The sequence below is a fragment of the Primulina tabacum genome, chromosome 11 (genome assembly GCF_025594145.1).
Source record: "Primulina tabacum isolate GXHZ01 chromosome 11, ASM2559414v2, whole genome shotgun sequence".
Lineage (NCBI taxonomy): Eukaryota > Viridiplantae > Streptophyta > Magnoliopsida > Lamiales > Gesneriaceae > Primulina > Primulina tabacum.
Window position 1 is genome coordinate 36,459,553 of NC_134560.1, and position 14,691 is coordinate 36,474,243.

Below are 14,691 nucleotides of genomic sequence, written 5' to 3' on the forward strand. Positions count from 1 at the left end.
TTGATTATTTCATGTTGTTGATGAGTTCGATAGAATAGTTAACAATACGATCAAATAGTATAAACCACGGATTTACAATTTTAGTAGATATACGGAATTGGGTACGTGTCGATAGTGATAGTTCACCCGAATGAAAGCTAGTGGATTCCATAGAATGTAATGCAATCTTGAACTGTTAAATATTCGAGGACACTTGAGTACTGCATGTTTTTGATTAGTATTAATATAGCTCGACAGAGTATATTAATTAGTCTAGGGAATTCTGTCGAACGCACGAGTAAAAGTCGAGTGTGATTATTTAAACACGAGTGGTAGGTGGACTGCTAATTCCCAACAAATTCATTTATCATTTGATTTAATCCAAATTAATCATTGCGGTCTTGAGTACGTTTTCTTTGCATTTTAATTATTTTAGTTGTTTAATTTACATTAGTTTAATCATCAACTCATTTTATCGTTGCTAAAGAAATTTTACTTGAAAATAAAAATAGTGTAACGCAGTCCTTGTGGAACGATACTCGTATTCACTTACGTTTATTATAACTTAACTATCGTGCACTTGCGATATTTAAATCGAGCTTTCATTTATAAAATAAATTTTGGGATTATTCACTGTGCAAGTTTTGCTCGATCAAGTTTTTGGCGCCGTTGCCGGGGACTGTTGATTCACAATTTTTTATTTTTCATTTAAATTCTTTAGTATTATTTATTTTATTGTTATTTGATACTCTCATTGTGTTGCAGATTTTTCTTGTGGTGCATGCGAAGATCACTCGAGTTTAAGCTTGAGCCTTTTGACCCCGAGATCGAACGCACAGCTAGACGTCGACTACAGCAGCAAAGAGCGAAGGAAAGAATGGAAGGCGATCAACAAAGAGAGGAGCCAAGGCGTATACCGATGTTGGATTATGCACAGCCGTCTCTTGATGGAGCACGTCCAAGCATCGTAAGACCAGTCATCCGAGCTAATCAGTTTGAGATCAAGCCAGCTATCATTCAGATGATTCAGAACACTGTCCAATTTGGGGGAAGTGCACTTGACGACCCTAATTCTCATATAGCTGACTTTCTTGAAATTTGTGATATTTTTAAGTTTAATGGCGTGTCTGATGACGTTGTTCGTTTGCGTTTATTTCCATTTTCACTGAGAGATAAAGCTAAGTCGTGGTTAAACTGTTTGCCTGTAGGGTCTATTACTACATGGGAAGATATGGCAAAGGCGTTCCTGATCAAGTACTTTCCTCCGTCGAAGACTATGAAGCTCAGAGCCGACATTACTACTTTTGCTCAATATGAGCAAGAGTCACTTTACGAGGCATGGGAGCGCTACAAGGACTTGTTGAGGAGATGTCCACACCATGAGCTGCCTCTTGGGTTAGTTGTTCAAACTTTCTACTACGGTCTGCTTACTCCTAACCGTACTATGATAGATGCTGCTGCCTGTGGTAACTTACTGAGAAAGACGGCGGAGGAAGGATATGAGTTATTGGAGGAGATGGCTGCTAGTAGCTATCATCCTCAGTCTGATAGGCAGAGACGAGGTGCTGGAGTTAATCAAGTTAATGATTTGTCGGCGGTTTCAGCACAGTTAGAGGCTTTGAATAGAAAGATTGATGGGATGAGCATGAGTGGGTCGGCTATGCGTCTGCAAGAAATTTTCTGTGATAAGTGTGGGGGTGAGCATGAAGTGCAGGATTGCCAAGATGGCAATCCATTCTATGTGCCTGAGGGAGCACCGGTAAAACTAGTGGGATTCCAGAACCGTCCTAGAAATGACCCTTACTCGAACACATATAATCCGGGATGGAGGAATCACCCAAACTTTTCATGGGGAGGTCAAAACAACCAACATCGCCAACAAAGAGGTCCACCATATGTGATGCACCAAGGATTCAAGCCAGAACCGTCTCGGGAGGAGAAGTCCAATTTAGAGCAAATGATGACTAAATTTATTTCTGCAACAAAGACGCGATTTCAGAACCAAGATGCATCCATAAAGGGATTAGAGAATCAAATTGGACAATTGGCTAAGCTGATTGCTAATAGGGAGCAAGGAACTTTACCAAGCAACACGGAAACTAACCCAAGAGAACATGTGAAGGCGGTGGAATTGCGTAGTGGAAAAACACTCGGGTCTAGTGAGGAAAAGACCAAGCACGGTGAGGATGAGGTGAAAAATCGAGGAGGTAAGTCTTCTAACTCTACATCTACACCTATTGCACACAATAAAATTGTTATTCCTCCACCTTTTTCCTGCAACAATGAAGAAAGCTAAATTAGATGCACAATTTGGTAAATTTCTTGAGATATTTAAAAAATTGCATATTAACATTCCTTTTGCTGATGCTTTATTGAATATGCCAAGTTATGCAAAATTCTTGAAAGATATCTTAGCAAATAAGCGGAAGCTAGAAGATCATATGACGGTGAATTTGACCGAAAATTGCTCCGCTTTAGTTCAAAACAAGATGCCTCCGAAGCAAAAAGATCCAGGGAGTTTCTCGATACCTTGCATTATTGGTGACATTAATTTTCATAAAGCTCTATGTGATCTTGGTGCGAGCATTAATCTGATGCCTTTTTCTGTGTTTAGGAGACTGGGATTAGGTGAACCCAAGCCAACTAGGATGTCGTTGCAGCTGGCTGACAGATCTGTCAAGTATCCACGTGGGATTATCGAAGATGTTCTGGTGAAAGTGGATAAGTTTATTTTTCCTGCAGACTTTGTGGTACTTGACATGGAAAAAGATTTAGAGATGCCTTTAATCCTAGGGAGACCGTTTCTGGCTACAGGGAAAGCACTGATTGATGTTGAGGAGGGGAAATTGAGACTGAGAGTTGGAGAAGAAGAAATTATTTTTGATGTTTTCAATACTCTCAAGCACACAATGCACAATGATAGTTGCTTTCGTATTGATGTCTTGGATTCGCTTGTTTGTGATTTTGTGCATGATGGATTGAAAGAACCATTGGAGGCCACTCTCACTACTGAAAAGCAGGAGGACGAGCTAGACGAGGAAAAGATGGAGATGGTAGCTCATTTGAATGCCATTCCACCTTGGAGAAAGCAAGTGAGGCTTAGACTAGAGGAATTGGGAGATAGAAAAGATTTAATGCCTCAAAAGTCAAGCCTAGAGGAGCCACCTACTTTGGAGCTCAAACCATTACCTCCACATCTCAAGTACGTATATCTAGGAGAAAATAATAAATTGCCTGTTATTATTTCCTCTTCTTTGACAGATGATATGGAGAGTAAGCTCTTGGGAGTCCTCAAGGAGCATAAAGGAGCGTTCGTTTGGAAGGTTTCGGACATAAAAGGGATAAGTCCTTCGATTTGCATGCACAAAATTCTGATGGAAGATAAATACTCACCTCTAGCACAACCACAAAGGAGACTCAATCCAAAGATGCAAGAGGTAGTAAAAGCTGAAACAATTAAACTTCTGGATGCAGGTATTATCTATCCTATCTCTGATAGTGCGTGGGTAAGTCCTGTACAATATGTGCCTAAAAAGGGTGGGATTACTTTTATTGCTAATGAAAAAAATGAGTTGATTCCCACTAGAACTATTACGGGTTGGCGTGTATGCATAGATTATAGGAAATTGAATGATGCAACCCGTAAAGATCACTTTCCCTTGCCATTTATCGATCAAATGATTGAACGATTAGCAGGTCATGAATTTTATTGCTTTTTAGATGGATACTCGGGATACAATCAAATCACAATTGCACCTGAGGACCAAGAGAAAACTACTTTCACTTGCCCTTATGGTACTTTTGCGTTTAGGCGTATGCCCTTTGGTTTATGCAATGTACCTGCAACATATCAAAGATGCATGACCGCTATCTTTCATGACATGACTGAAAATTTCCTTGAAATCTTTATGGATGACTTCTCTATTTTTGGCTCCTCATTTAATGAATGTTTAGAGAATTTGAACTTGGTGTTAGTTAGATGTGAGGAGAGCAATTTGGTGTTGAATTGGGAGAAGTGTCATTTTATGGTTCAAGAGGGGATTGTGTTAGGACACAAGGTTTCGGAGAATGGAATTGAGGTTGACAAAGCCAGGGTGGAAGTAATCAAAAACTTACCCCCACCTTCATCAATAAAAGGAGTTAGAAGTTTCCTAGGGCATGCTGGTTTTTATAGGCGTTTCATTAAAGATTTTTCCAAAATTGCTAAACCTTTATCCTCTTTGTTGATGAAAGATGCTGAATTTAATTTTGATTCTACTAGTCTGCATGCATTCGAGATACTCAAGGAAAGCTTGGTGACAGCACCTGTTCTGACTGCCCCTGATTGGGAGCTACCGTTTGAGGTGATGTGCGATGCTAGTGATACAGCTGTTGGTGCGGTGCTGGGTCAAAGGAAGAACAAGTTATTTCATACCATCTACTATGCAAGTAAGACTTTAAATGATGCTCAATTGAATTACGCTACTACTGAAAAGGAATTGCTTGCGATAGTATTTGCTTTCGACAAATTTCATTCATACCTTGTTCTGTCTAAAGCAACTGTGTATACAGATCATTCTGCCCTAAAATACTTGCTTGCTAAGAAAGATGTGAAACCTAGGTTAATTAGATGGATTTTATTATTGCAAGAATTTGATATCGAAATTCGAGAAAAAAAGGGTGTGGAAAATGTAGTTGCTGACCACCTGTCTAGGCTTGAGCATGTTAGAATTAAGGGCAGTGACGATGATATAGATGACTGGTTTCCTGATGAACAATTGCTTGAGGTAAATGCATACCCTTGGTATGCCGATTTTGCAAATTTTCTTGTCACTGGCACACCTCCACCTAATTTATTGTTTCACCAAAGAAAGAAATTCTTTTCAGACGTGAAATATTATTTTTGGGAGGAACCGTTCTTGTTTAAGATTTGTGCAGACTCCATGATAAGAAGATGTGTGGCGGAGGAGGAAACCAATCAAATTCTGAACCATTGTCATGACCGTGAGGTAGGTGGTCACTTTGGACCCATACGGACGACATCTAAGGTACTTGAATGTGGCTTCTATTGGCCAACTCTTTTTAAGGATGCTCGCTTGTATGTTCTCAATTGTGATAGATGCCAACGCACAGGTAATATTTCCAACCGTCATGAGATGCCTTTAAATAACATTATTGAGTGTGAAATATTTGATGTGTGGGGGATTGATTTTATGGGTCCTTTTCCTGCGTCTTTTGCAAAGAAATTTATTCTGGTGGCAGTGGAGTATGTATCTAAATGGGTGGAGGCAGAGGCTTGTGCCACTAATGATGCACAAGTGGTGTTAAAATTTTTGAAGAAACATATTTTTAATCGATTTGGTGCACCACGTGCAATCATAAGTGATGGTGGCACCCACTTTTGCAACAAAATTTTTGATAAACTGTTGGGCAAATATGGTGTCACCCACAAGGTTTCCACTCCATACCATCCCCAAACTAGTGGACAAGTTGAAGTATCCAATCGAGAAATTAAGAGGATTTTAGAGAAGACGGTTAATGTGAATAGGAAGGACTGGTCCATTCGGTTAGATGATGCTTTGTGGGCGTATCGTACTGCTTTTAAAACACCTATAGGCACTACACCATATAGGTTGCTTTTTGGTAAAGCATGTCATCTACCAGTCGAATTAGAGCATAGAGCATATTGGGCGACCAAAGCACTAAACTTTGATTTAGCTCTTGCAGGTGAAAAACGATTGCTGCAGTTGAATCAGTTAGATGAGTTTCGGGGAAGAGCTTATGATCTTGCACTATCTTACAAGGAACGCACCGAACGAGCCCATGACAAACACATTATAAGAAGGGAATTCAAAGTGGGTGAAGCGGTGTTGGTATACAACTCTCGATTACGACTCTTTCCGGGCAAGCTAAAGTCAAGGTGGTCAGGACCATTCACTATAGCCAAGGTGTTCCCATCGGGTGCAGTGGTGTTGCATGATGGCAAGGAAGGGACATTTACTGTGAACGCTCAAAGGTTGAAGCACTATATCGGTGGCACAATTGAGCCACAAATTGGAGTCACTCGGCTCCATGACAGTCATTGAGGACATGGGTGAAGAGTCGAGCTCTAGACTATAAATTGAGAACTACTTCTACTCCTTATTTCGATTTTGATTATATTTTTTTCTTTTTTTAGTTATTAATCGCATCATTTGCATTTAGGTAGTTGCATGGCATTGCATTCAAATTTTTTTCCCGAACACTTCTTTTGCGAAAACGTCTCGCCAGGGCGGGAAAAATATACCGCCCTAGCGAGTCGCGCAGATTAAAAATTTTTCTCCCCGAAAATTTCTCGCTCGGGCGGTCAACTTTGACCGCCCTAGCGAGTCGCACAGATTGACAAAAAATTTTTTTCCGAAAACTTCTCGCTCGGGCGGTCAGTTTTGACCGCCCTAGCGAGTCGCGCAGATTATAAATACTTTCCTCTTCTCTTTTCCTCCCCACTTCGAACCCTACTCCTCCCCTCCGATTTTCGACGCCCCCCCTCCATCTTTTGTGCTCAATCCTTATTATTTGGTGATTTTTCAGGGCAAAGACTCAATCTTGGTCCATACACTCCAAGATGAAGCATTTAGGCTACAAGATTTTCTTCTCCGGCGGTCTTTCAAGCAACTCCGGTCATCTTCCACATATTCCGGTGAGCTTCTCCGGCGACCCTCAACAATTTTCCGGCGGTTGGATACTTTGTGCACTCCAATCTCTACATGGCACCCAAAAGATCTAAGGTAACTCACGGTGCTTCTAGTTCTCGTTCCACTCCATCTATGTTTGTGAATGAAAAAGCTAGGGAGAGATTTGAGCATGCTAGACTACATAGGAAACCAATCCCTGAGCGTGGATTTAGCTCGTTTCTTATCGGTCAATTTTCGGAGTCCCAAATAGAAAGAAGAGGGTGGAATACCTTTGTAGCACAACCGAATGCAGCAGTGGTTCCGGTTGTGCGTGAATTTTATGCCAATGCTCCGGAGGGAAATGAGTCGAAGGCATTTGTGAGGGGACATCTAGTCCCGTATGATCCCAAGACGATCAATGATATGTTGGGTTTACCGTCGGTGGACGATTCGGTGTTTCAGGCGTGGGTGCTTAACCCGGATTATGATTTGATCATTCGCACACTCTGTTATCCGGGCACCACGTGGAAACAACCGGGGACTTACACGGTCTTTCTTGAAAAGTTTTTGAAAGTGGAGGGGGCATTGTGGTATGCATTCTTGTCTAAGAGATTGATGCCGGTCGGTCATACGAGTGATGTGCAGCGTGAGCGGGCGGTTGTTCTTTATGCCATCTGTACTGGGATGGTGATTGATGTGGGCAGGATCATTTTCGGACAGCTTAACATGTGCATTAATAGCAGCAATTTGGCTTTTTACTTCCCGACGATAGTGACTGAGCTATGTGCCCGAGCGGGGGTGATATTCGAAGATGATGATGAGTGGTTACCGCCGATGAGAGCCATTGATGAGGCTCTCTATAAATCCAAGAGGGAGAAGAGACAGGCTGAGCTGCCCGAGGAGGTATTTTTCGATTATGGGATAGCAGCTGAACCACCTCCGGCCTTAGGACATGCACCACCACCCCCGCAGCCACGCCGCCATGCCATGCGAGATCGCGTCGCCGAATTGGGCGCTTGGGCCCATTATCAGACGCAGTACCAGGCCGTTAATCAGGCACATATTCAGAACATCGAACACCTGGTGCAGGGGATCTCAACTCATTTGGGCATCGACACTTCCGGACGGCCACCTACACCCGCATACCCGCCACCCTTCCAGTTTCAGTACAATTATCATATGGCCCCAGCAGCTGAAGAGGGAGTTCCACCGCCGGAGAATGAGGAGGAGGATGATTTCTGATCAGGGGAGTTTACTGTTTTCCCTTTCTTTTTATTTTGCATATTCTGTCTTTGCCTTCACATTCATGAGTTTTTATGTTTTTAGTGTTTGTTTCGTTTTGTGCAATGAGGGCATTGCACAACTCTAGTATGAGGGGGTAGATTGTTATGTTTTCTTAGTTAATTGGTTTTAAATTCGTACCATTTCTTTTGTTTGGTGGAGTTTATATTACTTTGGTGGTGTCAATTTTCAGTTATGGGAGTTTATTTGGTGTTGTTAGTATTGCTTGTGTTGAGTTGGTTGTTTTTAGTCCGTTATATTATTGCATGTTTGGTATCGTTTATGGTGAGAAGACATAGTGTATGAGCCAATGATGATGTTGAATTGATAGTATACAAAAGTATTGATTGGGTCATCTCATGAATGGTACTCTTGATTGTTAAAGCATGAATTTTGGCACAAAGTTGAACTTTTTGAGCACATATGTGTGGGGACTAGAATTTTGTAGGAATAATGGTGAAATTTGAAGGTTTTGTGTGGTTAACTTGAAAGGCATCATTTATGAGTTGATTTAGCATGTAAACACGTGAAAATAAGTCACTAATTGGGACCTTGAATGAGAACATGTGATTTGCCTTGAACTTTACATATACCCCCTTTTTCAATGCACTGAATTAAAATATCATACTCCTAACCAGCTGTAATCCAAAGTATATATTCTTAGCCTAGGGAGTACACGTGTGAAAATTGTGCATAAAAAAAAAATTATATCGAAAAAGAAAAAATTGGTGGAGATGTAAGGTGAGGGGGAGCCAAAATAAAAGAAATGAAATTCTATTCCTGGGCTAAAAGTTGGAGATGTAAGGAGACGAGGAAAGTCAGACGAAAAGTCTTGACGATTGCACAATGAAAATGATCGGTGTACTCCCGACTGTTAGCCACTTGAGCTTATTTTCCTTCTTTTCGACACCCTTCTCTGCACTTAAGAATCGAATAAAGTTCAAATTATGGTTAGTGATAAATGGACACGGGGGTGCATGCTAGTGAGACTTGTATTGAAGTGCTAATTGAGTGACTCGCATGATCGGATGATTGATCTATTTGAAGTACGAATGACTAGACCCATCATGAAACACACACACGTTCAAATTAGTGTCGAGATTTATGTGTAGATGAGAATGAGTATTCGTTTGTGATTTGACTTGATTATGATTTGTATGTGGGAAAGTTCACTGAGGCATGAGCATAAAAGTGTTAACTCACCATTGACATTTACTTGTGTTGGTTATTTCTTGTTTGAGTATTTTGTGTTTGTTGTGTTTGTTTAGAATCTCGTGCTTTAACCTATTTTGCTCGAGGGCGAGCAAAAGGTTAGTATGAGTGGGTTGATAGGACTCGTTTTTACGTGTTTTTAGTGTTGATTTTGAGTCGCGTTCATGCATCATATTAGTTTGTTTTAGTTGAATTTTGCATTTTTTTAGCATTATTGAGCATTTGACTAATCTCGTGTATTCTGTGGTTATTTTGTAGGAATTGAACCAAAAAGTGGGAGAAACTTTGGCATAATATCGAAGAGGTCTCGCTAGGGCGGTCAAAAGTGACCGCCCCAGCGAGCATTGTGGTCTGGCCGAGGATTGTTTTGCGCAAGTGTCTCGCTAGGGCGGTCAAAAGTGACCGCCCCAGCGAAACCAGGGACATGCTCGAGGAAGCTTATTCGAGGACCTCTCGCTAGGGCGGTCAAAATATACCGCCCTAGCGAGAAGCGAGATTGAGAAATATTTGTTTTCAAATTTTGAGGGACTTTATCCTACACCAAGACCTAACACACGAGATCAGCCGTTTTTGACACACTTTATCAGACTTTTCATCAATTTTCTGGGAGAAGAGGCTAGGAGCAAAGGAGATTTCGAAGACCTCGAGATTTCCACGCGTCGTGGCCGTCATCCATCGTCATCTTTAGTATTTTCATTATTCAGTATTTTATTTCTTACATTGATTGTGGGTTTTTATCATGAATTTCAGTAGCTAAACTCTAGATTTGTTGGGATTTGAGGGGATCCTGCCCCGTACTCGGTGTTTAACATTATTTCTCGACGTTTTTATTAGTGATTTGTTTATGCTATTGTTATTTCTTGTTTCAATCGAAGCCTAGCTAACTTCCTTTGATTATTTCATGTTGTTGATGAGTTCGATAGAATAGTTAACAATACGATCAAATAGTATAAACCACGGATTTACAATTTTAGTAGATATACGGAATTGGGTACGTGTCGATAGTGATAGTTCACCCGAATGAAAGCTAGTGGATTCCATAGAATGTAATGCAATCTTGAACTGTTAAATATTTGAGGACACTTGAGTACTGCATGTTTTTTATTAGTATTAATATAGCTCGACAGAGTATATTAATTAGTCTAGGGAATTCTGTCGAACGCACGAGTAAAATTCGAGTGTGATTATTTAAACACGAGTGGTAGGTGAACTGCTAATTCCCAACAAATTCATTTCTCATTTGATTTAATCCAAATTAATCATTGCGGTCTTGAGTACGTTTTCTTTGCATTTTAATTATTTTAGTTGTTTAATTTACATTAGTTTAATCATCAACTCATTTTATCGTTGCTAAAGAAATTTTACTTGAAAATAAAAATAGTGTAACGCAGTCCTTGTGGAACGATACTCGTATTCACTTACGTTTATTATAACTTGACTATCGTGCACTTGCGATATTTAAATCGAGCTTTCATTTATAAAATAAATTTTGGGATTATTCACTATGCAAGTTTTGCTCGATCAATTGGCACTGCCGCCAAACATGTCAAGAATTCATAATGTTTTCCACGTATCCCAGCTACGGAAATACATCTCGGATCCAAGCCACGTGTGGAAGTAGAACCGCTCATAATCGAAAGTAACTTGGGAGAAGAGTTGAAGTACGAAGAAGTTCCCATTAGAGTCGTGGACACCAAAGACCAAGTACTAAGGCGACGAATCATTCCCTACGTCAAGGTGCAATGGTCTAACCACACTGAAAGAGAAGCCACATGGGAGCTGGAAGAAAGAATGGGGAACCAATACCTTACCTCTTCATAGAACTAGTCAACCCAAGTTTCGAGGACGAAACTTCCCATAAGGAGGGAGGGATGTAAAATCCAGGATTTTAGATTTTATCATGATAATATTTTGTACCAAGATTTGCGAGATCTTCGGAATTTGTGATCTAGCATTTTTTTTGGAACTCAAGAATTTAAATAATATCGTGTATATTTTTTCGGAATTTGAGATATGCAGAATTATACCCGATATAGATCTAAGATTTGGTATACCTGGATAAAGATTTAATCAAGAAGATAACCCAATCTTGGAACTAAAAATCTTGAGGATTTTATCATGGGATTTTCGAAAATAATATTGAAAGAATATTAGGGAATTTTTGAAAATCATAGATAAAGGGAAAAGTTTACACGATAAATGCAGCTTGGGAAAGATTTAACTACCAGGATTTTAGGAAAATAATCAAAATCTTATTTGTGGAAAAATACTACTAAATTTCGGGTTTAAGTCAGCAAAATTTTGGGATTTAAGAAATATAATTGGGAAATAAAAAGTCTACCGAATATTGAAAATTAGACACAGAAGTCAAAATTTTTCAGGCTGGACATAGCATAATTTCGAAATTTATCCAAGGGAAGGATATCAAGATTTCGAAATTTATCATCCAGGATCAGGAATAAATATTTAGATTTAGATCACGATTCTAGATGAAGATTTGATTCAATTCAAACGCGCGGATAAACTCGATCGAGATAGCAGCCAACCCCTATAAATAGGAGGGCCTATGACTCGAAAATTCACACCATTTCTACTCCAAATTTTCGAGCTCCTCTCCTAGTTTTCTTAGGATTTTCGAGAGCTTGCTCTCTCAGTGTGCGAAGAAGCGAAGCGCTGCTGCAGTCCCACCCCGAAGCTAGGGTTCGAATTTCCAGTGCAGGATTCCCCTCTATTCACGTTTTTCTACGATATCTAAGGTAAGTGGGCTTGTTTTAAATGTGTAATTCCGGTGTATGTATTTTTGGTATTTTCGAAATTTCGGTCGAGTACAATTCTTCTTCTACCCCTTCTGGCTACGATTTGTGCATGAGTTTTGTGTTGACACTGTGAGGATTCAACTTGATATGGGAGGGAATCCCAACTATGATATGACCCTCATACGGTGGGGATATAACCGATCCGGCCTCGCCCCCTTAGAGGAATAAAAATTAGGGACTGACGTCAGTAAACCATTGAAAGTAGAGGAATCTCAGTGTCAGGTCAAGGATACGAATGTGGTATGAGTCAATTTATGCATGGTGTGTGTGTGTGTACGTATTTCGAATTTTATATGCATGTTGTTGTGTACTCGAACGGCCCCCACTTGCTGAGTATTTCTCAAAATACTCACCCCTTATAACCTTCCCAGATAAATCCGAAGATAAATCAGAGGAACAGGTTGAGGAAGAAGAGTCGGATCAATTTTGGGGCTGGTGAAATTATTTAAATTTCGAGAATTTTTCTGCAAGGATTTAAGAATTTTAGTAGGTTTATTTTAATTGTAAACGCTTCCGCAATTTATTCAATTTATTCAGTTGTAAAGACAATGGTTGTTTTGGCGAATTTATGAAATACACTGGTTTCGCTTTATACTGTGCTACGAGGCTGGTTGTTTTTCGATTGTGTGGTTGATGAACAACGCCGGTGTCAATCCCGAGTTTCGGGGCGTGGCATGCAACTTGGGCGACGCCAAGAGCAAGACCTACACCAGAGTATGTGAAGCACATGACTGCTGCCACTATGGAGAGCCACCATACTTGGTCGAAGTCGGGTATTTGTGAGAATAAAATCTCCATGATTCCAAATGTTATCATGTATCCATTGCCCGACATATGACATCCGTCTTTTGTGTGGTGCTTGTGGTAGCAATTTGATCTTCTTATAGCCCTTTATAAGAAAACAATAAATGGGATCAAACACAAAACGAACTAGTCTTAAAATCAAAGTGACTCCAACTCTACCCTTATTTGAATAATTATTTTGTAGAAACATAAGTTATGTAAGCTACATATATATGTAGACATGCCAACTTACAGCATGCTGGCAGAAGCAGCAATTGTGTAGCCAATAGCCACACCGAACAGATTCCCGTACTGAATCCAGCCACAAAGCTGAACCTTTTTCCCACCTGGTGTACGTCCATTTAAAATGTTATTGCCACCAAACTCCACAAAATCAATACACCGAAAATCAAGAAAATACAAGGATGGAAGTGATGGTTGACCTAAATTAGCCTTCACAGCATCCATGTACGTGTAGTTTCTCTGCCCAGTAACAGGGTCCCCTGTCCTGTAACACCTGGATAGGAGATTTGACGAATAAAGGCTGACTAAAGCAAATAGCGACATAATAATAGGTCCTGCGACCCAGCCCAGTTGCGCAACTGCCCACGCCAACGAAAGCACACCCGAACCGATCACAGCGGTGATAATATGTGATGTTGCAGTTGTCAAATTGCCTGCATAGGATAATAAGTGTCATCACCGTGTGGATTAGTTGGTTTAATTTCCCATGAGCTAAGTTGAAATTGTCTGATTTATCTTTCAATATGCAATCTAACTCTCGGACTTAATGATTCTATCGTCAAGGTTGAGTTTGATACGAACTCATACGTTGTTGCTTTTGTGTACAACCAATAAATATTATTAAATCGGTTTTTATCATATTTCACAAAAACAATTTTTTAAAGCTTTCTAAAACATTACACAGATTTCATTTTCGAAGTATTAGTTTAAATGTCATCATTAGATCTTGTAAAATATTCTGTTCTTGCTCATGACCAGCGAATGCATACATACAGTCATCAACACAATAAATAATACAAGAAATGAGTAAGACAGGTAGATTAAAAACCAGTTCTCTTGAGGCGGCCATCGTCGTCGAAGCACTTGGAGTAAGTGGCTTGAAGTTTCATCGCTTGGGCCTCGCTATTTTGAGCTTTAGGCTGGACTTCAACTTGCATGTAATGCCGGACATCATGCCTTTCTTCAACCTTAAAACACACAAGAAAAAATAAAATACAATCCGATATTATGATCGAAACGTTATAAAATCGTACGAGGTTATTAGTTATTGCTTACAACTCCATTGTAGATTCTTGCAGGAAGAGTTCGACTTCTTGGCAACATGATTGATTTTTGGTCTAGAATGTAAAACGAGTTGTATAGTTAGAACATGGACGAGATTGGATGCATGATTGAGAAAGGATTAGTGGGGTTTTTATAGCAATAGGAATAACGTGGCATTCGTACGTTGTAGCTAGAATGCAAATGAAGATGAAGGGAAATAGGGCGTCAACGTTTGTGGGATTTATGCTACACGAACAACACGCATGCTAACGATTTATTTATTTTCTTGAGATTTTTAGAACCGTAATAATTTTGCTACGTGGATTTTTAGACATGAATTTGTTGTTTCATGCTTTGCAAATCATATAATATATATTATATAAGTATCCTGATTCATTGTTTACTAATGTAATTAATGATCAAGTTGGTAGTAAAAATGGGAAGTGGAGGGTGTCACGCCCCGAGACCGGGGTTGGTCGACACCGGCGTTGTTCATCAATCACACAATCGAAAAACAACCAGCCTCGTAGCACAGTATAAACCGAAACCAGTTTATTTCGTAAATTCGCAAAATTTGAACATTTGTCTTTACAACGGAAAATAAATAAATGCGGAAACGTCTTACAAATAAAAAATACGAAAATTCTAAATCCGAATACTACAATTCTCGAAATTTATCACCAGCCCCAGAATTGTTCTGA

The 14,691-nt window shown here is 39.8% G+C and overlaps 1 protein-coding gene and 1 non-coding gene across 2 annotated transcripts; both read right to left on the reverse strand.

Annotated features, from left to right (window-relative positions):
• Positions 1-1,258: 1,258 nt before the first annotated feature.
• Positions 1,259-1,365, reverse strand: LOC142519955 (small nucleolar RNA R71). The gene has a single exon (XR_012813840.1). It is a non-coding gene; the product is annotated as a small nucleolar RNA R71 (small nucleolar RNA).
• Positions 1,366-10,606: 9,241 nt separating this feature from the next.
• Positions 10,607-14,300, reverse strand: LOC142519803 (amino acid permease 2-like). The gene is made up of 6 exons (XM_075622828.1): positions 14,003-14,300; positions 13,776-13,914; positions 13,147-13,380; positions 12,957-13,050; positions 12,524-12,809; positions 10,607-10,831 (listed from the first exon to the last, which is right to left on the reverse strand). The coding sequence occupies exons 1-6, from the start codon at positions 14,048-14,050 to the stop codon at positions 10,607-10,609; spliced, it is 1,026 nt and encodes a 341-aa protein (XP_075478943.1). The 5' UTR covers positions 14,051-14,300.
• Between the last annotated feature and the right edge of the window lie 391 nt (positions 14,301-14,691).

What these genes read in the sequence shown, in the direction of transcription:
- LOC142519803 (XM_075622828.1), bottom strand. Translation starts at nt 14,050, where the DNA reads ATGTTGCCAAGAAGTCGAACTCTTCCTGCAAGAATCTACAATGGAGTT. An exon ending in TGGCCGCCTCAAGAGAACTG is followed by an intron (nt 13,381 to 13,775) that starts GTTTTTAATCTA and finishes TATCCTATGCAG; the next exon opens with GCAATTTGACAACTGCAACA. An exon ending in GCTGCTTCTGCCAGCATGCT is followed by an intron (nt 12,810 to 12,956) that starts GTAAGTTGGCAT and finishes TTTCTTATAAAG; the next exon opens with GGCTATAAGAAGATCAAATT.